The sequence below is a fragment of the Lytechinus pictus genome, chromosome 3 (genome assembly GCF_037042905.1).
Source record: "Lytechinus pictus isolate F3 Inbred chromosome 3, Lp3.0, whole genome shotgun sequence".
Taxonomy (NCBI): Eukaryota; Metazoa; Echinodermata; class Echinoidea; order Temnopleuroida; family Toxopneustidae; genus Lytechinus; species Lytechinus pictus.
Genome location: NC_087247.1, coordinates 40,702,782 through 40,725,819, shown reverse-complemented (window position 1 = coordinate 40,725,819; position 23,038 = coordinate 40,702,782). Strand labels below are relative to the sequence as shown.

At 34.5% G+C, this 23,038-nt stretch overlaps 1 protein-coding gene across 1 annotated transcript; it reads left to right on the top strand.

Annotated features, from left to right (window-relative positions):
• The first annotated feature begins 1,153 nt into the window (after positions 1-1,153).
• On the top strand, positions 1,154-21,494 carry LOC129257240 (haloacid dehalogenase-like hydrolase domain-containing 5). Its single transcript, XM_054895523.2, has 8 exons — positions 1,154-1,815; positions 5,449-5,655; positions 8,207-8,319; positions 13,255-13,351; positions 14,711-14,919; positions 15,792-15,837; positions 16,594-16,736; positions 17,322-21,494. The coding sequence occupies exons 1-8, from the start codon at positions 1,558-1,560 to the stop codon at positions 17,746-17,748; spliced, it is 1,500 nt and encodes a 499-aa protein (XP_054751498.2). The 5' UTR covers positions 1,154-1,557; the 3' UTR covers positions 17,749-21,494.
• The last annotated feature ends 1,544 nt before the right edge of the window (positions 21,495-23,038 follow it).

Sequence of the window (23,038 nt, the reverse complement as noted above, 5' to 3'; positions counted from 1 at the left end):
TACCAAAAACTAAAACAATTGGATTGACAACTGATTAAGTGCATTAGTTATTTATTGCTGCAACTTATTTCATCATAATGGAGACACATCATTTACACATGTATGAAAAATGAAACAATTATGATTTCATGTAATACCATAAGAAAAAGGAATGTGGGGATGTGACATGATCAGCCCACCTCATAAATATTCATGACGACGTGCATATAACCGTTTTCACCAAATATTGCTTAATTTAAAAATTCAGTAACTTTGTTATTTGTCATTTTGCTTTGTAAATTTTACTCTATTTATTTAGATATAAATATTCTTTGCCCGAAGCATCCCTTTAATATTCAGACCATAAAACTGACATATTTATGGAGCACTTTTTGAAAATCAATTTGTAACTCAAATAAAATAATGAAAGTTCGATATCCGAGCTGAAATATGTTTTGAATATGGACTTCCAAACTTAATATTTTAAGCTGTACATTGAGCAAGATATGTGGATCACCTAACAGGCAATGCGAGCGAAAATTTTAAATATAATAGTGACATGAAAGATTTTGTTTATTTTCCAAGTCTCCCCCCCCCCCCCCCATTTTGTTTTATTCACTCGTCTTCCTCCTCTTTTTTTCTCTCGTCCCTTTTCCCTCCTTTTTTTCTTTCTTTCCCCCTTTTTTGTTTGTTTTTTTTTCCTCCGCCAATGGGGGAGGGGGGCGGGCCCCCAGGGTCCGCCTATGGTTTATGCAAACATTATGGATAATTTATCAAGCATATACATGCATAATGCCCCCCCCCCCCCTGATATATACACGCCACTAGTGCAGGGGCTGCGGAAGCGGGGGGGGGGGCTGGGGGGCTTCAGCCCCCACTTTTTTCAAAACCATGTACAAAAACGTAAAAATGACCATACGATTGTGCCGTGATTTTTTGCATGGTCAGCCCCCCCCCCCCCCCCCACTTTGAAAACCGTTTTGCGGCCCCTGTAGTGGGATCATACGGGGATCAATATCATATTGACTTTATACCTCGTCTCTTTTTGACAAAGTTCACGTTGGATGCGACATCGTCGCGTAAATATGTAAATAGATAGGGGCTCGTCTACCCATGTGACCATGTCTTTGGATTAGGATTGGTCACACCCACAAAAAATATGTTAATGTGACCTGTCGATCACGTCACATCTGCTCGGCGAATCGTGATTAGTCTAAATTTTCCCTCGTTTTGCTATTTTGTGAACAGTAGTACCCTTTACTATCATGTATAAGAGCTCCAGCGATCTTCCAATACTGTTCTGTGTAGAAGACTACAAGAAATCATCCGGCTGTATTACGTCGTAAAATAAGCGAAGGCGAATTCGCCGGTTACTGAAAGTTCTGTTTGCGTCGAAATCAACCGTAAAAATCCCACATACTTTCTTCATCAACCTATCAATAGAACTTCTGATTTTCTCAGGAAGAAGTACTTGGAGAGTGATGTTGATTTTGGGGAGAATATTGCCAGGCAATTTTATGGTTGGTTGTTTGCGGCGGAGCAGCAGTTCCCCGTTATAGACTGCGCTGCTTGTTGTGCATGCAGAGAGGGGCTGAGACCGAGACGGGCTCGAGGAGGACAGGGACAATCCATCCACTGCATGTGCATGCCGCATTGCCATTGTCTTTGACACTACTCCACTCTAGATTAGACAGAACTGCCGCTACATCTTGCTTCATCATGGTTTCTTTGGGGCGGTTTGCCTCAAGAACATTATTTAGAGTGCCCACAAGCAACGTGTATTGCTCTCACAACCACAGGAGAAGATTATGTTTATCACATCAGCATTTTCAAGAAGTGAGTAGGCCTAGATCTTTTTTAGCTCTAACATTAACAAGTTAGACCCTCTCTAGTACCGTATGGGTACTAGTATTCAACCCGGCATAATTCAAAGATTTTGACATATTCCCCAAAATATTTAGAAATAGGGAATTTATCTTAATTTCATACCTTTGTTATTTCCAGGGTAATATCTGTTGTCGATATTTTCTTTGTCAATCTGTCGACTGTATGCGCGGAGGATCGAATTATGCGGCGATGGCCTTTTGCACTGAATGGTACTAGTATTCAACCTAGTGAGGATTGATAGCAAATCTCAAAAGGGTTTAGATTGCTAAATTAGATCTAGATCTATGTAAGTCTCTGGCTTTGATTAATTCCCTGTTTGGTCTCATCTCAAATGGTCTAGTCCATAGTCAGATGGGACAAGGGCAGATTGAGAGACAGGGCCATCTTTCATCGCTAGGTTGAATACTAGTGCCGACGGGTTGAATACTAGTACCAAAAATCCGTCGCCGTATAATTCGATCGCCCGCGCACACAGTCAACTGGTTGAAGAAAAAAATAACGGAAAAAGAATAACCAGCATTTGCTCTCGGAAATAAGACAGGTCTGAAATTCAGGTAAATTCTATATTTCTATATATTTGAGGAAACTCTCCAAACGGGTTGAATACTAGTGCCCTTACGGTACCGGTATTATTAATATAGACTTGTTAGAGTTTAGATTTGTCTATGTGAAAATTATATTTAAAATTGTGTCAGTGACAGTGTTATTGTAATTTGTTGATTATGTTTAATGTTTGATGGTGTTAATATTATGTTATTATTGATTACTTTCAATGTTGATCATGTTAATTTGGCATTTTCATGGCTTAAATTTATAATAACTCGAGTCTATAGTATGCATGCAAATCAGGAATGACATATCTGATGTCTGAGCCTGAGGAAAAAAAGTCCTGACATCATAAAGTTTATCATAATTGATATTTATTATTATGATTATCCACCATATCCAACATTTATATGCAACCTTTCCAACCTATAGGCTGTGTATCTGTCGTATCCAAGCATCCAAAGTATCCACTGTTCCCAGCTTGATTGTTCCACCATATTATTGATTCCCAAGCTCATAAGTCATGGCCTAAACTCAAGAATTCAGACCCAGTCAGTTTCAATGCATGTTGGAACTCTTCATAAAATAATCTGTAGAGTACTGCATTTTAACTATTTAGAGGTACATGCTCTGATGCTCATGTGGAGAAGGTTTTACACTTGTAAGTCAACAAAATTTATGAACTGCCGAATAAAATATGAAAATAAGCTCAACAATTAATTAATTTTAGTCTCTCGCTAGTATGTGTGTCATTTAGTTTTGTTAGACAAAGATCTCTACTTCCTAAGTTATAGTACTGTGTTTTCATAAACCTATTTTTAACTCTTGACAGAAACAACTCAATTTATCATTACTTTTGGTAATTTCGGTACCGGTACACGTATCTCACATGTACATGGTGAACTAATTTTTGTCTCACCTGCATAGCAGAGTGAGACTATAGGCGCCGCTTTTCCGACGGCGGCGGCGACGGCGACGGCGGCGGCGGCGGCGGCGTCAACACCAAATCTTAACCTGAGGTTAAGTTTTTGAAATGACAGCATAACTTAGAAAGTATATGGACCTAGTTCATGAAACTTAGCCATAAGGTTAATCAAGTATTACTGAACATCCTGCCTGAGTTTCATGTCACATGACCAAGGTCAAAGGTCATTTAGGGTCAATGAACTTAGACCATGTTGGGGGAATCAACATCAAAATCTTAACCTAAGGTTAAGTTTTTGAAATGTCATCATAACTTAGAAAATATATGGACCTAGTTCATGAAACTTATACATAAAGTTAATCAAGTATCACTGAACATCCTGCATGAGTTTCACATCACATGACCAAGGTCAAAGGTCATTTAGGGTCAATGAACTTTGGCCGAATTGGGGGTATCTGTTGAATTACCATCATAACTTTGAAAGTTTATGGATCTGATTCATGAAACTTGGACATAATAGTAATCAAGTATTACTGAACATCCTGTGCAAGTTTCAGGTCACATGATCAAGGTCAAAGGTCATTTAGGGTCAATGAACTTTGGCCAAATTGGGGTATTTGTTGAATTACAGCCATAAATTTGAAAGTGTGTTGGTCTAGTTCATAAAACTTGGACATAATAGTAATCAAGTATCACTGAACATCCTGTGCGAGTTTCAGGTCACATGATCAAGGTCAAAGGTCATGTAAGGTCAAAGAACTTTGGCCACGTTGGGGGTATTTGTTGAATTGCCATCATATCTCTATATAAAGTGTATTGGTCTAGTTCATAAAACGTGGAAATAAGAGTAACCAAGTATCACTGAACATCTTGTGCGAGTTATAGTAGTTTTCGAAATCAGCACTGCTGCTATATTGAATCGCGTGATGCAGGTGAGACGGCCAGAGGCATTCCACTTGTTAAGTAATATTGCCCACTAAGTAAAGTGTGTTGTTTGCATTTCACTGGTCTCACTTGGTTATTAGCTATAAAGGAAATCACATCCAGTTTCTGAAAATTGAGGAAACACAAGGTAAAATAAAGAGATGGAAAGTACTTTATGAAATTACGATTTTGTTATCTGGAAGCTCAGACTTTGAGGAATTTTCTATAAAATAGCCAACATGTTGTTATACATGTATTTTTTAACTTTGAATTTCTTTTATACCGTCTTCACACTGGTTTTCAAAGTTATCACGGTGCTGTCACGGGACGGCGACACGGCTGTAAACGCAATAAATGCATTCACAGTAGAAAAGTTATCCTGGCACAGTCCTGGGATAAATTTCATATTTTCATGTATCCATTCACACTGCAGCAGGTGATTTTTATGACCTCCGTAACAAAACATTGGTAGGCTTGTGACCCAGTGAGTGACCTAACACTGATAAACCAGAAATATTTGAGGGTGGGGAATCGAACCCACGTCCTTCAGATTGAAAGACGAGAGTCATAACCACTAGGCCACGACACCCCCACATTATTGTAAACATATCACAGGTGGTTTATCCCGGTGTTGTAGCGGTGTGCCTTCACACTGAAGAAACTCTGCGACTGTCGCAGGGCTGCCCCGCTACTATTACTATGGCTTGCCTAGCAATAGTTTGCTGCGGAGTTATAGCAAGGCAAGGTTATTACAGGGTAATTTTATTGCGGGTCCGAGAATTCACGCTAAAGGCAACACTGCTACAGTTCTGGTACAGTCCCGGTACTGTAGTGGTGTTTGTGGCCAGTTGAAGATGGTAGAAGTTTCATTTATTATTTTGGGGGCAAAGCCGGCCCATGCCCCCTTATGAGAAGCAAAATTAAAATCTGTAATGTAAAAATGCTGTTAAAACAGAAGTGTGCCCCCCCCCCCTTTGTTTTTAAGTGAAGACCTTTTTTTTGCTTGTCAATTTTTTTCGGGGACGAAATATCTTAAATTTTTGGTTAAAAACCTTTTTTTTTGCTTGTCAAATTTTTCCTCGGCAAAATGTGCCCCCCCCCCTTGGAAAATCCTGGATCTCCCCCTGGACACAAGCACCAAATTTACCATTACAATGTACTTTATTATGTTTTATCCATATTTTCAGCAAAACCTCCCAAGCTTTGGCCTTCTGTTTGATATTGATGGTGTCCTGAAGAGGGGAAAGACAGTACTACCTGAAGCTCAGAAAGCATTTCGTCTCCTAACGAATGACAAAGGAAAGATGAGAGTACCCACTGTGTTCATCACTAATGCTGGAAATTCACTCAGAGAACAAAAAGCCAGTGAACTTACAGATATCTTAGAAGTACCAGTAAGTTGTGTATTTTTTGTTTGTTTACTGTGATGAAGAAATGCCTTGACCTTCAGCAGCTCACATTAAAAAAGTTTGGAAAATATATAGTGTTTAGAAAAGGAAAGTACATGTGTATTGAATTCATTATTTTTGGTTATTATTGTTATATCATGTCCATGTGTCCTTATTTTTTTTCTGCTTATTCCTTACTATCATAGACTATTGCCAAACTCTGTAGACCTCCCCTTGGAGAAACAAATTGATATTTTAATTACATGCAGGAAGATATGAAATTACCAAACTAGCGATGGCATAGATTTATTATTTTGGTTGATTATGTATCCTTGATATCAGTTTGTCATCTTCTTATTCCTTCGCTTTTAAGACTCATTGCTTAAACACTCACCCCTCACTTTGGATAGATTTTTATTTAAGAAAGATATCAACAATATAATGAATTTCAATGGCTTTTTTTTTTGGGGGGGGGGGAGCTCTTGGGAGTATGGACAGTATGATATTTAAAATCAAACGCAATGATTATTACTCTATATACTTGCAAATTTTCACCAACCAGGAACCAATCATATTCATTCATAATTGCATTACAGTATATCAAATACAAACATTTTTATCTCAAGGCCTTGTTAGTGTTTGTAAGCTACATGTATGCACACATTTAATACTAAGACCTGTTATATTCTGAAAGATTTTACTGCTTTGATTTTGACAGTGGGAGTGAATATCTGTATAACCACTCAAATTAATCCAATGTAAAAAAGGCCATGAACTGAGTGCACGTGCAACTCCATGTGCAACTCAGTGACCTTAGTTCCTGGTTTTAGCAATGCAAAGTGGGTAGGTCTTGCCAAGTGCCAACATATATGTGTAGGCCTAAATAGTAAACAAAACAATCATCAAAAGAGATACAGTGGTTAGGTTTCATGGTGGCCCAATTCACCTTTAAGAATGGCTTGTATTAAATGAAGTTATCTGAATTGGAAGCAGTCCAAAGAAATGAAATAAACCGTATCAAATGAAGACTTTAATTGTTTACTTATTCACTAATTCTTGCTACATGCACTTCATGATGTGGAGTCCCAGTTGATATCCAATACTCCCTAGAGTTGTAATTTGGTACACGATAGCTGAGCTGGTAGAGCTGTGGTATCGCACGATGCTGTTACTTGGGTTCAATTCCCACTTGGTGCACTGATGCTTTTTGTTACAGCATTAATCATCATTTCCAGATCCCTTGTTCTAGGAACTTTAACAAGTCTACCCCAATCAAAAGTTTATTTGAATAAAAAGAAAAAAATCAAACAAGCATATCATTGAAAATTTCACTTAACTCGGATGTAAAACAAGAAAGTTATGACATTCTAAATGTTTGCTTAATTTCACAAAATAGTACAAATGTGCACATCCTTGTCAGTATTAATGAGGTGACATCACCTTTTGTTGTATTTTATATTTTTTCTTCATTTCCTTTTTATTCTTGAGAAACTTTTTATTTCATGATATGAACAAAAATTACAAATCAAATTATTTTACATAACTCTTTTTCATACATTCTTTTATTTTCTGCAAAACATACAATTTAACATTACATGTATCTGTATTTGAATGAATGAATGAATGAATGAGTAATTGTGATGCCTACTTCATAAATAATTTTGTAATATGAAGTACATGTATTTTAGTGTTCTCATTATCATAATGTTTTATTCCTACCTGAACATATTGGATTAATAAATGTGGTTTAATTAAAAAGGTCCTTATTATCAAATCTGCATACCGGTAATTGAAATATTGTATAATTCAGACAATAAAAACAAAAGAAGTAGTGAGTGAATAACTTCATTGACTCTCTACTTTGCATAACACTGAGTCCTGTATAACTGTTTTGTGAAAGATAAATAAAGCCTTTGATTGTGCTTTCTTATTTTACATCCGATTTTGATGAAATTTCCAGCATTATGCTTTTTAGATTTTTGTCCATTTATTCAAATCACCTTTTTTCTGGAGTGGACTTGACCTTTAAACTAGTTGCTTGTTTGTGAGCATAATGCTTGCTTGGCAGTTGCCAGTACAACAAAATATAAATCACCGGAACTTTTATTACATGTACATTACGTATTAATCCAAGTGCAATGATAATGTGCTACAGTTCCACACTCCCCAATTATATTATTATTTATTACCTGTTGATTTTATTTTCAATGAAAAAGATTTAATGCAAAATAATGCATAGTTTTCAAGTACTTGCAAGTATTAGTTTTACAAAAAACCAATGGGGATTAAAAATAATGTTTAGCTGTATCCAATAACTTAATGCAAATTCTCCAAAATTGATAAAACATTCCTTTAAAAAAATGGTATAAAAATGTATTTATTCTAAAGAAATTTGTTTGAAAGCATAAAGTCATCAATATGAATTATTTCTTAGCTAAACATTAGAAATGAAAACTTTTCTGTTAATATAAGTGTCATAATACCAGATGTTGATGTTGGTGATCTCTTGATCATATTTGAATATAATATTCTATTTTGTTTTTCACTTTTTGAACAGATCACCCCAGATCAAGTTGTTATGTCCCACAGTCCTCTCAGGATACTGCCTCAGTTTCATGATAAGCATGTCTTGGTGTCTGGTCAAGGGCCTGTTGTGGAAATAGCTAACATGTATCCTTTTCAACTTCAAAAATAATTACTGTTCCACCAAAAGACAAAGGTCAGAAAGTTTTTTGATTGATTTGTTTATTTGATTTTATATTTTCAGCTTGTCAGAATAAATGTGTGCAATATGAATATTATTATTGTCACATGTATGGACTATGGACATAATATTCATTTTCAAAGAAGCTTTGTTGAATTAGAAGCAAGTGCTAGGCTTGTCCCATACATGTATGTTGCTGTAAAATAGCCCCTAACTGGGTCTTTCTAATACTTGGAAGAATGGAAGGGCAGTTCCTTTACTATCTAGACTTGCAGAGGGAGATACATGTATAAGACAACAAAAAAACCTTCGTAATAGAACTGATTTTAACAGACCAACATTAGAAATTGAAACACACTCCTTTATATTAAAAAGATTTTTTTTCACATTGTTTAAAGGTAAAGGAAGGTAGTTACAGCAATTATTTCATGAGAAATTCTATAAAATCAAGGTTAAATGCAACTATATAATGCTAGATCTGGTACATTTATAAACTTTGTGAAATCATGAAATCTTAGGTGAAAACCGATAATTCTCATGATCACTAACAAAAAGGCATAAGTTGGACAGTGTATTAATATTGTTTGAAAAGATATCCGACATTTTATGGAATCCGTGGCTTATTTTGCTCATTTCTCAGCAATTACACTTTTTTTCCAGAGCCATTTGGCACATACATGTATACAAACATTTTGGTGGTCAGCTTATTGGATTCTGTTTAAATGCATTTTGAGATCATTATCAGAACTGCATATATGAAGAAATGTAATCCTTTGAATTTTTTCATTTTGATTAAATATGTTTCTTTTTTAAAATATTATTTTCTTCAGTGTACCGCTACTAGTTTGAAATATTGGCTGGAATTCACAAAGGTGGTTTTGGAAACCCATGGTTGAATCCATGGTTTATGCAGATTTCCTGTATAAATTACAATCCTGTATATTACAACCTACATGTACCAAGTTTGGTAATGAAGTTCATTAACTTATTTCAAATTTCAAAGTACCTGAATTTTGCAGGTATACAAAGCGCATGTACTGTACATGTATTCTCCCTTTTTTAGGTACTGGTACCATTTTAATGTAATTTCTTCCTCAATAAAACAATACTTTACTTTAACTAGAGAATAAAAATTTATAAGCCTTAAACTTAGTACCAAGAATACATGTAGGCAATTGTAAAAATAAATATTTTGACAAGTAAGAATTTATTTATGTTTTTGATACTGTTCATATTAACTGAAATGTAGGTGAGTTTGTATATTGTATGCCATTTCAGACAGTAAGAGCAGTGATGCTTGAAGATGGCTTTGCTGATCATAATAGTTTTTTTGCAAGTTACATGTAGATTGAATTTCTGCCTGGATGAGCTTTGGATTGGTTTTGAAATCTGAGCAAATAAACTAATTCAATAGTATTGTCTGCAGTGTGTGCAACTCAAAAGTTCTGCCTGGGTAGGCCTACATGTATAATACTCATATATTGACACTTAAAGGGATGGTCCGGGCTGAAAGTATTTATAGCTTAATAAATAGAGTAGAAATCACTGAGCAAAATGCCGAAAATTTCATCAAAATCGGATAACAAATAACAAAGTTATTGAATTTTAAAGTTTAACAATATTTTGTTAAAAAACAGTCATCATGAATATTCATTAGGTGGGCTGATGATGTCACATCTCCACTTGTTCTTTTGTATTTTATTATATGAAATTAGGTTTATTCAAATTTTTTCCTCCAAGACCTAGAAAAATTGGACTGACAACTGATTTAGTGCATTAGATATTTATTGCTGCAACTTATTTCATTATAAGGGAGACATATTATTCACACAAGTATGAAATAATGAAAAAGATATGATTTTATGTAATAACATAAGAAAACAGAAAGTGGAGATGTGACATCATCAGCCCTCCTAATGAATATTCATGATGACTGTTTTCACAAAATATTGCTAAACTTTAAACTTCAATAACTTTATTATTTGTAATCCAATTTTGATGAAATTTTCGGCATTTTGCTCTGTGAATTCTGCTCTATGTATTAAGATATAAATATTTTCAGCCCGGACCATCCCTTTAATTTGATTTTGTTGCACACACGTCTCCTTCGTGCTCTGTTGTTGGAAATGATGCCATCATTACATAATTTGATCTCCAATAGTAACTCACAAGTTTGCCATTAGCAGAGCTATGAAGTTCATGTTCAATACATGGCCTAGATATTCAGTGATTTCAAGTACGGTGTTCAGTGTTGGTGTTGGTGTTGAGAGCATAAAAAGGCCACTGAACTGTGTTCCAACACCGAGCTGGGTTCAGAGGAATGATACTGATTGCGTTGTCGATAGCACACCGGGATAGCATATGACGTCACGCCTCTGCGCTGCGCTGCTAAATCATCTCAACTTCACGCGAGAAGTCTCGACTACGAAAGTGAAATCGGAGAGAAATGCATTGAATTCTCATCGTATAGAATACAAATGCTTTAATTAATTCAAGAATTCTAAATAGTGAACATTATTCTTCGTCAAAATATATAAAGCTCTAATGATTTGTACTCATCTTAACTGTAAAAGCTAATTTTACGGGGATGTTTCATTGTGTTCGCCGCCTGTTCACGAGCTTGAAATTGCCAACACCAACATTGATCTTAAAATCATGATTTTCCCAATCCCTGGGGTTGGTGTTGGAGAATGGGGAAATTGCACGTAGATCGTCAACACCAGCCGCAGTGCTGGGTTCAGCGGACGACATTCAACACCATCCTTCAACACGAACTGCTGGAAATACATCATATTTTCCGAGGTCAATCCCAGCACCAGCCTGATTTCAAGTACAGTGTTGTGGCTGGTGTTGTCCGAACACCAACACCAGATTTCAACACCGTACTTGAATTCACCCATTGTTTATCTATACTCCTTCAGAATAGTTTGGACCCAGCAATAATAATTGTGTTCACCATTTCAGGGCCTTGTCTTACAAAGAGTTCACCTATATGGAAATCCATCATTTTCATAAATTTTCCCAAAGGAAGTTTGCACAATGTCCTTTGTAAATAAAGAGAAACACACAGAATTTTTAAAAAAGTTATGAAAGTATGAATAGACATTATATCTAGTAAATATTTCTAACAAACATGCATTTTAGACGTTGACGTTGCTGGCTTTCCATAGTTGTGCTTGATCGGATCAATTGCAGCTCTTTGTAAGACAGGGCTTTGAAATACTCCCCAATTTTTTTCATGATCTCGGTGAGGAAATACTTCTAACTATAATTGCTAGCTAGTGGTAACACGTGCATCATGCACACCAAGTACGGAGCCTAGCTGTGCACAGGAAACAAGTGACCTTTGACCGCAGTTTTGACACTAATTGAGAATCACATCCATTAATTCCAAAATGTGATCGAGTGGACCTATAGCACCAATTATAGCAGCACCCAAATAATGTGGAGTATTCTAGTCTGCACACTTTTTTTTTTTTTTCAAGAAATATTTTGCCTACATGTAGTCTGCATCCTTCAATTCATGGACAAAGGGGTATAGCCAGAGTATTTTTTTTTCATGGTCGATGACTAGTTTAATTTTGTTGCTCACACTACACTCTTCATGCATGCTCTGTGGCTGGGAGATGATGCAATCATAACAGCTGATAGCACGATGGTTCTAGCTGGTTTACCTTTTTATGTCATGAAGAGGCAGACAACTCAATGGCATTCATGCTCAATAGATCACTGACAGCTTCGGGAGAAAAAAAGAAACTTTAATTTTCAAGGTTTTCTGATCAGGGTTTCATGGATCTGGATGCGTGTGATTGTATTATCTCTGCACCTTATAACCCTTTCACAAACCCATCCTCCAATTATCCGCCTAAGAGTAATGCGGATAATTCAATAAAAATTGCATTCACAAACTCCGAAAATAATCCGCACTATTTTTTTACGAGCGCCCGACCTGAAAAGGCGGATAATTGTCATGGCAACTGCACACACCCCCTCCGATGGGGTTGTGTTGGAAAAGGGTGACCTTGTGTGACCGCACCATGGCAATTATCCGCATTACTTTGGAAATGCGTTCAAAGCCAAAATCTGGTCCCGATGCTGCTATTATGCGGATAATTGCAGCATCGAAATAATGCGGATAACTCTGGTCCCGCTCCGATTTTACAACCAAATTATGCGGATATTATCCGCATAATTGGGTTTGTGAAAGGGGTATTAGTGTTGAAAGCTGGATGTAGACAAGAAAATAGTCATACTTGTATGTATACATGATAAAACTGCTCTATGAAGTATACTATAGTACATAAAAATATCCCTTCCTGATCCATTCATACTACTATTCTCACTTCTATGTAGTCATGTACCTGTTTAGTGGTTTATTAAGTGTGTTTAGAACAGGAATCCATGGTTTTATAGAACAGGATAGGGTTGAGGAGACTATGCACAGTTCAATGTGTCATTACACATGGCAATATTTCTTGCCAGGGATCAACCTTGAACTCTTGTCCACAGTCTTCAGACCCTTGGGATAATGGATGTTTATGTGTTTTTAACAGACATACATGTTCCTCCCAGTGCCTTGACAGACCAATTTTTCTTGCCTTATCGCTGTTTTCACTTTAAGTGCCAAATGAGCTTGCAATCAAAGGGACGTTGGTTTTGAGTAAATTGTTTTCAAACATTCAGAAATCAATACCAACCTACATGAAATTACCCCCATGAGGATAAATGAAATGTATATCCATAATGAGTATGAAACAAAGTTTGTTAAATTAAAACTTGTTTCTACTCTTTTAGCCTAGATCTAACTATTCAAACAAGATATGTTTTCACACTTTTTGGAACGTACATGTATGTAGGCCTAGTAAAATGGTTGAAAAGTTTCCTTAACACCCATTTCTCAGGTTGGGTTTTAACAAAGTCATCACTATTGAAGAGGTACGGGATCTGTTTCCTCACTTAGACTGTGTGAGTCATAAACGCAGGAGACCATCCTCAAGTGTAAGTATATTAACTAATCCAGGTGAATAAATTCATCAAATAATTTTTGAAAATTTGTTTTGTTTTATGGAACTGAAAAGGTCAAAAGTTTCATTAAGATCAAAGTCAAGCCCACCAATTATTCATTTTCATGACAATGCTAGTGTGTTGCTAAACAATGATAAGTCTGACTTGAATATTTGTAAGTTGTTTGTAAAATTACCTGTTGATAACGGTACTATTGAAAGGTTGCGATAGCAATTTTCCACAGTGAGTTTTGATAATTCATTGATTTGAAAATTTTCATAACCTCAGGTCAAAAGAATAATAACTAAAATGACTTAAAAAGTTCTTTATTATGTGTACATGCATGCATATACATGATAAAAGTGCTCTTGTATTATAATCAGATTGCAGCTTTACTATCCTGGTCAATCTTTTTCTGAAAACATATTCATTGTTAATCTGAGGAAACAGAGAACATGGATTATGAACAGATACCCTATATTTATTTTCAAAATAGGACAGGAAAAACTGGTAAGAAGTACATTATTATTACCTTGTTAGTAATGAACATGTGCTCTCTGCAAAGTGTCCCCAAAGGAAGTAACATAAACACATACTGATGTACTTTTAAGGAAATAGCCATTAATTAGTTGTTTTAGCATGGGAAAACAGTATATGAATCACAACTTCACAAGCACCAATAACAAATTGATTTATCCTTAGATTGAAAAAAGGAGAAGTTATTTTTTTATAATTTTCTAGGTATTCAATCAAATCACATCACAATATTACCAATTCAGTCATTTTAAGTGGTAACTGTTAGTGGAGAAATTCTGGTATTAAAACATTTGGAAAAACATGCAGAATCTAATGGCCATGTATTGTAACAAGTTATATTTCAACTAAAGTCCTGCTGAATTAATTTTTGAAAGAGAGGGATATGCTGACAATTTCATTTTAAAGAAAAAAATTGTTCTTTTGTATTTTACACTGTAAAATAGTTACTTATTCTATTACAGTTTATAAAACATATATATATGCGTTTATCTCGTTCAGTAATGAAGGAGGAAAAGTAATTATTTTATCATTGAATTTATTTACATCATATGTTAAAAAATAAGCCAAACTATGATCACTAAAAGAGGAAAATTTGAAATATTTAATTTTTGTGAAATGTATCATATATTGATTTTTTTCCTCATTTATTTCAAGGTCTTAATTTTGTATTAGAATTGGCATTTAAATCTATTTGATGATGCCCCAAAAAACCCCAAGTGTGAAAAATGAATTGATTATGAAATATTTCAGGAGCTATTCTCTCCTTTTTTTAACTTTAAATCTCATATATATTTATCAATCTTTCACTATATACAGCCATCCACAGAGAGAGTATTACCACCGATAGAAGCTGTAGTACTATTTGGTGAACCAGTAAGGTGGGAGACCAACCTACAGCTCATTCTTGATGTGTTGATGACAGACGGTCAGTTGGAACTCAAACCTTTAACAGTACCACGGCCACATATTCCAATCTTAGGCTGTAATATGGACCTGCTGTGGATGGCTGAGGCACATCTACCAAGGTTGGTTTCTGGGTTGTTTGCTAATTGAGAGAATAACATATAAACAGAAACAGAATTTTGGAGAACATGAGCTAACGGGACTTGAAATTTAATGTCCCCAGATAGTGACGTATTGCACATGAGTAAACTTGCTTTACAGATATCAGATAGATCCAAGCAGTGAAATATTATAGTCGGTATCCCTTTGGAGATATCCCCATTATTATTACTGTTTATCACCTTAGTTTGATTAGTCACTTGTATGTGCTGTTTGCTTTAATACATGCCTCTCATTTGCTGTTATTGGTCATTAACCAGATATATGTTGATTTTAAATGAATGATTGTAAAGTAAATACAGGTAAATCTAATTTAGATGAATGTTTGCCTAAATTCAATGTAAGCCTTCATACTCTAGTCCACTCTTTGTTCCAACTTTGCCTTGAAAAGAAGTATTTTGAAAAAAATATTTGTTTCATATTTCATAGGGGGGGTAAATTGATATTCAAAGAAATTGTTCAAATTTTTTTGATCATCACCAATGATAGATAGATAGATAGATGATATACATGTATTGTATTTTGGTTTTCTGTAAAATGAGTGATCATTCTTGTCTTATTATACATATAATAACAATGATGATAATGATCATACACATACTGGTGTCGCAGTTTCACGTTCATCTTTTGCAAGTCTCAAAGTCATAACAGAGTTGACATGAATTTTGTTGTATAAGCTGCATTCTGTTGATAAATTACTAGCGTTTGAGCACAATGGGGCCTTTCTGTGACACACCTTTTTTTTTCATGAAGTCTGTGCTCAATGCCTATTCTCATGTTGTTTGATATAAACTATTAAAGCTCTTGCATTTCCAACTCTTATGTTTTTATTCAGGTTGGGACATGGTTCATTTCTCCTTTGTCTAGAAGCACTGTACAAGGTAACCAATCTTTTGAATTACTCTAAAACTAGTCAAACTTCACATGCACACTCTGCATAGTTATTGTTAATGTTACAGCAAATAATGGGAATTGTCACATGTGAAATGCAATTAACCTCCATTGAACCAGCAACTTCTTGATTACAATATTATTTACTTTATATGATTGCCGCTAGCTTGGTTTCAAACAGTTAATTCCATATTCATATTGAACTCTCTGCCCTCCCATATATGAGTTTGCTCATCTTTTTTGTGAGCACTTGAAATCGATACAGATTAGATGTTTGCTCTCCTAGTTGAACTTTGAATGGCAGATGGCACCACATGCCAGAATATTTATTTGTCATAAATTTGATAGGGATTAAACAGAATTATTAATTTTGATGATGGGATTATAACAAGTTTTATCGTGCATTCAAGGAGTCTTGTGAGATTTATGTCTTGTATAATGACAATGTATTTTCTGCAGAGTGCTCAAGTGGCAAGTAATTTTCACTATCATAATGGTGTTAGTCCATACTTCATCATGGGGCCAGTGCACAAGTATTTCAAGGAATCGATATTCCCAAGTATGAAAAAGATCAAAATTAATTCATAGTGTACACGTATGCTTAAGAAAATGTACACATTCTCCAGTGCACCTGCGTCTATAGTTTGTGACTTGGAGCTGATTAGAAATGATTTGTGAATCCATCTTAGGTATAAAAGTGTACACTTTGTTGTATTTATTTTGTTCTATTACCTTGTATTTTATAGAAAGTAACAGGGCATGACCTAAGATACACGGTGTTGACAGGGAAGCCAAGTCAGATCACATACCACTATGCTGAGCATGTACTCAAGCAACAAGCTAGGACTATGGGCATTCAACAAAGTGTGAGGACACTTTATGCTATAGGGTAAGTTTCCACAATAAGGATAGATAATAAAAGTCCAGTCCAAACTTTTAAAACTAGTTTTATCCCTGTGGACATGGGTTGCTATGGGGAAGGTTTCCAGAATAAAGAGATATGTTCAAAGTTTGTCCCTATGAACGGGCTGGTATGCATGAATTTACCTTAAACCTTGCCCCTGCTCCCTCCTTCCTTAGTGCCTTTTTGGTTCACATTTCCTCCTTAACCTAGCCTGATAATGGGTCGTTGTAAGGCACTCAAGTCTGACAGATTGGACACTACTGAGAGTCCTTGATTTTTACCATGGTTCTTTGAAATTTTAGCAAGAAGCTAATTTAATATGATACCATAACATGTCAATGACTCTTTAAAGTTCATTCTAATTTAGTGTATTTTTAGACAATATTGAGTTTTGCTGTGCTTTTCGGAGATGCATTATTGATGAATAATGATTATATGATTACCATAGGTATTTTAGACTTTTTATATTTTCAGATATCTTTACATTATCCAATATGCTCTGTATAGAAATATGATTAAATTTAGAAAGATGTTTATTCAGTTTCTGTATATATGTTTCTCTCTGTTCAGTGACAACCCAATGACAGACATCTACGGTGCTAATCTTTACAACCACTACCTGACATACATGAACATGAGCCGTGTAAAGAAGTCAATGAGCATAGGTAGCTCCATGAACGACCCTGGTGACAAATACAGACCTTCCCTTGGCGGTACGCCTGGCAGTGATTTCCATGACTCCTCGATTAACCTAGACAAAGACTGGAATGACATCATTGCAGAAGAAGGAGCTGAAAGCATAGAGTCGATCCTTGTATGTACTGGTGTGTACTCTAAAAGAGACAGTGTGGAGAAGATAGAACGTGATTCAGACCTTGATCTAGATCACGGCCACAGGGACTTTAAACACGATCCTGATCTTCTACGTCCTTCCATTGAAGTCCAAGATGTATTAGAGGCAATAGAAGAGATATTCAAGATTGAAAAATTTTCTTGACCCTTGTCAGGATTCATTTACTATGTTGTCACTTCACCAAATATTTTCTATTGTTCGACACTTGTGGGCTTTCAGTGTTAGTGGAGGTGTTTTGATGTACGTGTGTGTGCGCATTAAGAATGGAATACATACTCCTCTATAGTAAACCCCAATGAAGATGAAGAATGATTGAGAGCATTTTAATATTTCAAGTGAGTACATGCTAATGTCCTTTTAGGTGATTCTTTCTTTATTTTGGTTTATTGTGGCATCCTTGCTGTCGTTAGACTTCCTATAGGAGTTTTACATAGTTTTGGGCAGCTCAGTTACCTCAACTGTACAAAGACTTTCCCCAAGACCCTGTTCCATAAAACATTTGCAAATTACTATTTTGACTATCATATATATAGTGGTGCTAAAAAGTTGGTGAACTGCACCAGAAAATGAAAATATTTAAAGTGTTCAAGTTCTGCCATCTTTTAGATATCTAATTGTGAAGTCAGGTGATAAAATATTTCATTCAATTAGTTTGTTTCACAAGGCTCGCCGGACATTGTAGTGTTGTTGTCTTTTCCTGATGGGGTTCACTAACCTGCTAGCAACACTGTAAATATATATTCCCTTTTTTTTCAGCAAATTAAATTTTATTTTTGTTAAAATGGATTGTTTTCATTAAACTTTACAATTTTTAGCTCATGGATCAGTTTATGCCATGGTATCCATCGTCTGTCGTCCGTCCACAATTTCAAAATGCTTCTTCTTCGTCATTTCAAATCCGATTTCAATTCTGTTTGCTATATATGATAGCACTAGGTGGGGGATTCAAAACTTCTGCACAGAATTTTGAAACTCATTAAATATGCTAATTTATGCACATTTTTTAAAATTCACGTAAATTGCTTCTTCTTTACTTGTTGACCGATTTTGATTTTCTTTCTTCCATCAGGTAGAGCTTCATGAGGTTCACCAAACTTCTACACTGAATTTTGAAATTATTTTGAGTAGAAAATTATTTACGCTAATTAACGCGAAATTTACTCATAAATCACAGAAAATGCCTCTTCTTTATTTGTTGACTGATATTGATTTTTTTTTCCATTTAGTAGAGCTGCATGTGGTTCACCAAACTTGTACACAGAATTTTGAAATTTTGTCTAGAAAATTCTTTAAATTTATGTGAATTTTTTTCATAAATCACAAAAAATGCTTTTTCTACTTCATTTGTTGATCAATTTCAATTTTGTTTGCTTTATATGGTAGCTCTAGGTGGGGATACAAAAATTCTACACAGAATTTTGAAACTCATTTAATATGCTAATTTATGCATATTTTCAAAACTCACAATAAATGCTTATTTATTTGTTGACCGATTTTGCTTTTCTTTTGTTCCATCTAAGAGCTACATTAGTTCACCAAGGTTCTACACAGAATTTAGAAATTTTGAGTAGAAAATTATTTATGCTAATTTGTACAAAATTTATTCATAAATCACAAAATTGCTTTTTCTACTTCATTTGTTGATCAATTTCAATTTTGTTTGCTTTATATGGTAGCTCTAGGTGGGGATACAAAAATTCTACACAGAATTTTGAAACTCATTTAATATGCTAATTTATGCATATTTTCAAAACTCACAATAAATGCTTATTTATTTGTTGACCGATTTTGCTTTTCTTTTGTTCCATCTAAGAGCTACATTAGGTTCACCAAGGTTCTACACAGAATTTAGACATTTTGAGTAGAAAATTATTTATGCTAATTTGTACAAAATTTATTCATAAATCACAAAAATTGCTTCTCTGTCATTTCTTCATCAGTTTTAATTCTGTTTCCTCAATTTATGTCACCAATGTAATTCACTACAGTGTCAACTGGGCTGAAATTAAAAATTGTGTTGAATTTCGTTGCAAGATGCTGGATGAGCACCACATCACTGATGTGCTAGTTTGGTTTGAATAAGTGTTTCCTCAATATAAGTACAATTTCATAAATGATAGAACATAACGATAAAACATGTAATAGAAAGAAAGAACATATTTGGTTACATTCCCTGATCAAGTGTGGAATGATGAGAGCCATGTATGATATTACAGCCAAGTCTTCATTTCTTATGGCTCTTTTGAAAGTTTTGACTTGCAATGTTTTATCAAGTCATCAGCGTTACATTTATAACCTGTGTGGTTCCGTCAGACTTTTAAAAAGAATTTAGAGGGATGGTAAATACATCGTCACACATGCAGGGTATCAATTCTAATAGTGCACAAACTTCATGTAGTGATATATTGTAGGGATTGGACATAGTCATGAAATCTTGTAAGAGATAATAGATCGATAAAGAGAAAAAGAGAGGTTAAGAGCTAGAATATCTTGGAAACATGCATTTTATGCTTAGTTGCCGTTTTCTGCTCAAGGCTTGTTGATGCCAAAGAAGAGTGGACCTTTCATGAAATGAGGGAACAAGTGTAGCACATAGGAAAATTGGATGTGCTGAAGAAATAGTTTGTAGTTTTGAAATATATTTATTATTAAAAACTACTGTACGTTATATATATGGATTTATATAGAATATTATCATGGTTGCCAGATATTATTTAAAGAAGTAAAAATAATTAGAACTGTATGCCTGTGAAGAAAAAAACTAGAGGGGTTGATGCCTAAGACAGGTTTAGAAATCATGCTTCCTTGAAAACCCCGTAATCTTTGAATGATAGCTGGTGTGCACATTATAGTATACTGGTGTATTGTTTTTCCATGGTTGTTGTGCTGTTGAAGACATAATGTATTGTAATTCAAAAATTGTATAGCTTATCTTGTTTTTTTAAAGGACATGATAATTTATCCCCCATTTGTCTAGCAAAGTCTACTTTGTTTAATTTGTATGTTTTCCTCAACCCTGTTATTTGCAGTTCATATTCAGTTCAGTATTTTGTTAATGTAAATCCATGATAATACTACGTGGATGTTGAGGTAAACAAGGTTATTCCTTTATGCCCTTGTGGAGTTAAATACATTTTCGACAAACTAAATATTGCTTTTTTTGATACTCCAATTTGCATTGCATATCTTTTGAATAAAATATCAGTAGTGAGTTAAGGCAGATATCATTAAACCCATATTTTATGATAGCAATGTCTGTTATTCAAATATATTTCAGATCAGAGAGTAATAGATGGATGAAATTATACTGCACAAACTCATCCATGTAGTCATTTGATTGAACCAACTGCAGTTGCAGATCCAAACATATTATTTAACTGAAAAAAAGAACACAAACACCTTTTAATTTTTTTTCTTTTGTTTGGTTTACTTCTTTGAAAGTCATTGAATGTGTAAAGCATTTTATATCATATTATGAACAAATTATCATCAAACTTAAAATAGATTTCACATTTTGCCATCATGCTTAAAATTCTCTTGTTCAATAAGTGCAATCTTTTATTGCACTATAAAAAAATACTTATGTTTTTCCTAAAATGTATCTTTTCCCTGTTCTATGTTACAAGATAAAGTAAAGGGAGTATTACCTCAGGACATCTTATGTATCATGGGACTATTTTAACTTATTCTTAAGTATACTCCGTATATTGCTGTAATGTTTTAACCCTCAAGACAATATATTGTCTTGTTCTTATCATGATGCAACCCTGTGCCTGTGTTTTGCTTTTAGAAGCTAACATGCAAATATTTGTAATATGCTAACAAGTATTCTGTACAAACTAGCCTTATGAAAAGGGTAAACTGCAAATAAAATCATTTTATTATATTGAGCCGTCTTTCGCTTGTACCTTTTGAAATGTGTATACATTTTCAATTGTAAACTTTTTATGATGCATCCTTGTGAAGGGTGAGTACTATATCCAGATGTTAATTTTTGTTAAAATCTGAAAATTAGAGAAACAAACCAATGAAAGTTAAAAGATCTATATAAAAAATGAAATGGTTATGATTTTTATGTGAAACAACTTTCAGCTGCTCTGCCATATTTAATAATAATTGTATTTTAAATACCATTTCTTTAAGAAATATATTTATCAAATTAGACATACAGGTAACTCTGCCTAAGTCAAATCTCTTGGGATCAGAGAAATTTGTTTGACTTAGGCAAAATTAGATTTTGAAGAGACATATAACACGTTTTCAATAATCTGGTCTAAAAAATTGCTTTGACTGAGGCAATTATTTGACTTAATGGAAGGTTGACTTAGGCAAAGATACCTGCTTTCATGAAAAACAAGTCATTCATCATAAACCTTGAAAAATGAACCTTGAAAAACCCCTCAACCACACCACACACATACCTCTATCTACTAACCCCCACCCTCATACATACAATCACAACATGCTCTCATTCATGTATGCAATATCACGGAAATTATAATAACATAGAAAAACATTAAATTGATCCACAAAATGCAATCTATGTGCAATTTATTTCATGTATTTACTGACATTGTCCATGGTATGTAATTTAGTCAATAACAGTCAGCCCAGTTAAAAGTACTGATAACAATACTATACAGAATAACTGACAAAACATGCCCTAGGTATAGATCGGAATGTTTGCAAGGAAATGATTTCACTCAAGTTGCTCTGGAAGTCAAAACATGCGATACAAATGAGCAACATATCCTTGAAAGCTTGTTGTAGTACTCAATTCTAGAGTAAATATTATTTATGAGTCCTATTACTATAAAATGTACAAATCAGCCTTATGATTTGAAATACATGAAAGAAGTCAAACATTTTGCATTTTGGCATAAGGGCTTCTGTTTGTCTACTATACAATGCAATAGCATTACTTCTTCACACTTAGGGTAAAATTCAATAATCGATCATTACAAAATGAGCTTGTTTTATATATCAATGTTCAAGTTTTCATATAAACTGATTAAATGTTCTGTATAAAAGTAGAGTTGTATTACAGTACAAGTTACGTGATAAATACCAGAGCTATGGCTGAATATGAAAACATAATAGGTACTTGAATAACTCAGGGCCTTTTCACACTTGAATCTTGAATCATCATTGTAATGATGATTGCTATTGTGATTGTGACTGTGATTAGCGTTTGTGATTCTAATCTGTTCTAGTTTGGTTTCACACATGCTAAATATTTGTCATTAGCCTCACTGGAATCATTCATATTACAATTTTTATACCGTGTGAAAAGGGCAGTCACTCAAATCAATTTTTTAACTGATGGCATATCTATTCTGATTTTGAAGAAGATTTTTAATCTGAACCTGCGAATTTCAATTAAAATGTTTAGTACCACTACCTAACCACGTTATAAATGACACCAATAACATAA

Excerpts from the sequence above, each read along its gene's own strand:
- LOC129257240 (XM_054895523.2), top strand. The coding sequence starts at position 1,558 with ATGCAGAGAGGGGCTGAGACCGAGACGGGCTCGAGGAGGACAGGGACA. Across the intron at positions 5,656-8,206 it reads CAGATATCTTAGAAGTACCA|ATCACCCCAGATCAAGTTGT; the intron begins GTAAGTTGTGTA and ends CTTTTTGAACAG. Across the intron at positions 15,838-16,593 it reads GTCTAGAAGCACTGTACAAG|AAAGTAACAGGGCATGACCT; the intron begins GTAACCAATCTT and ends TGTATTTTATAG.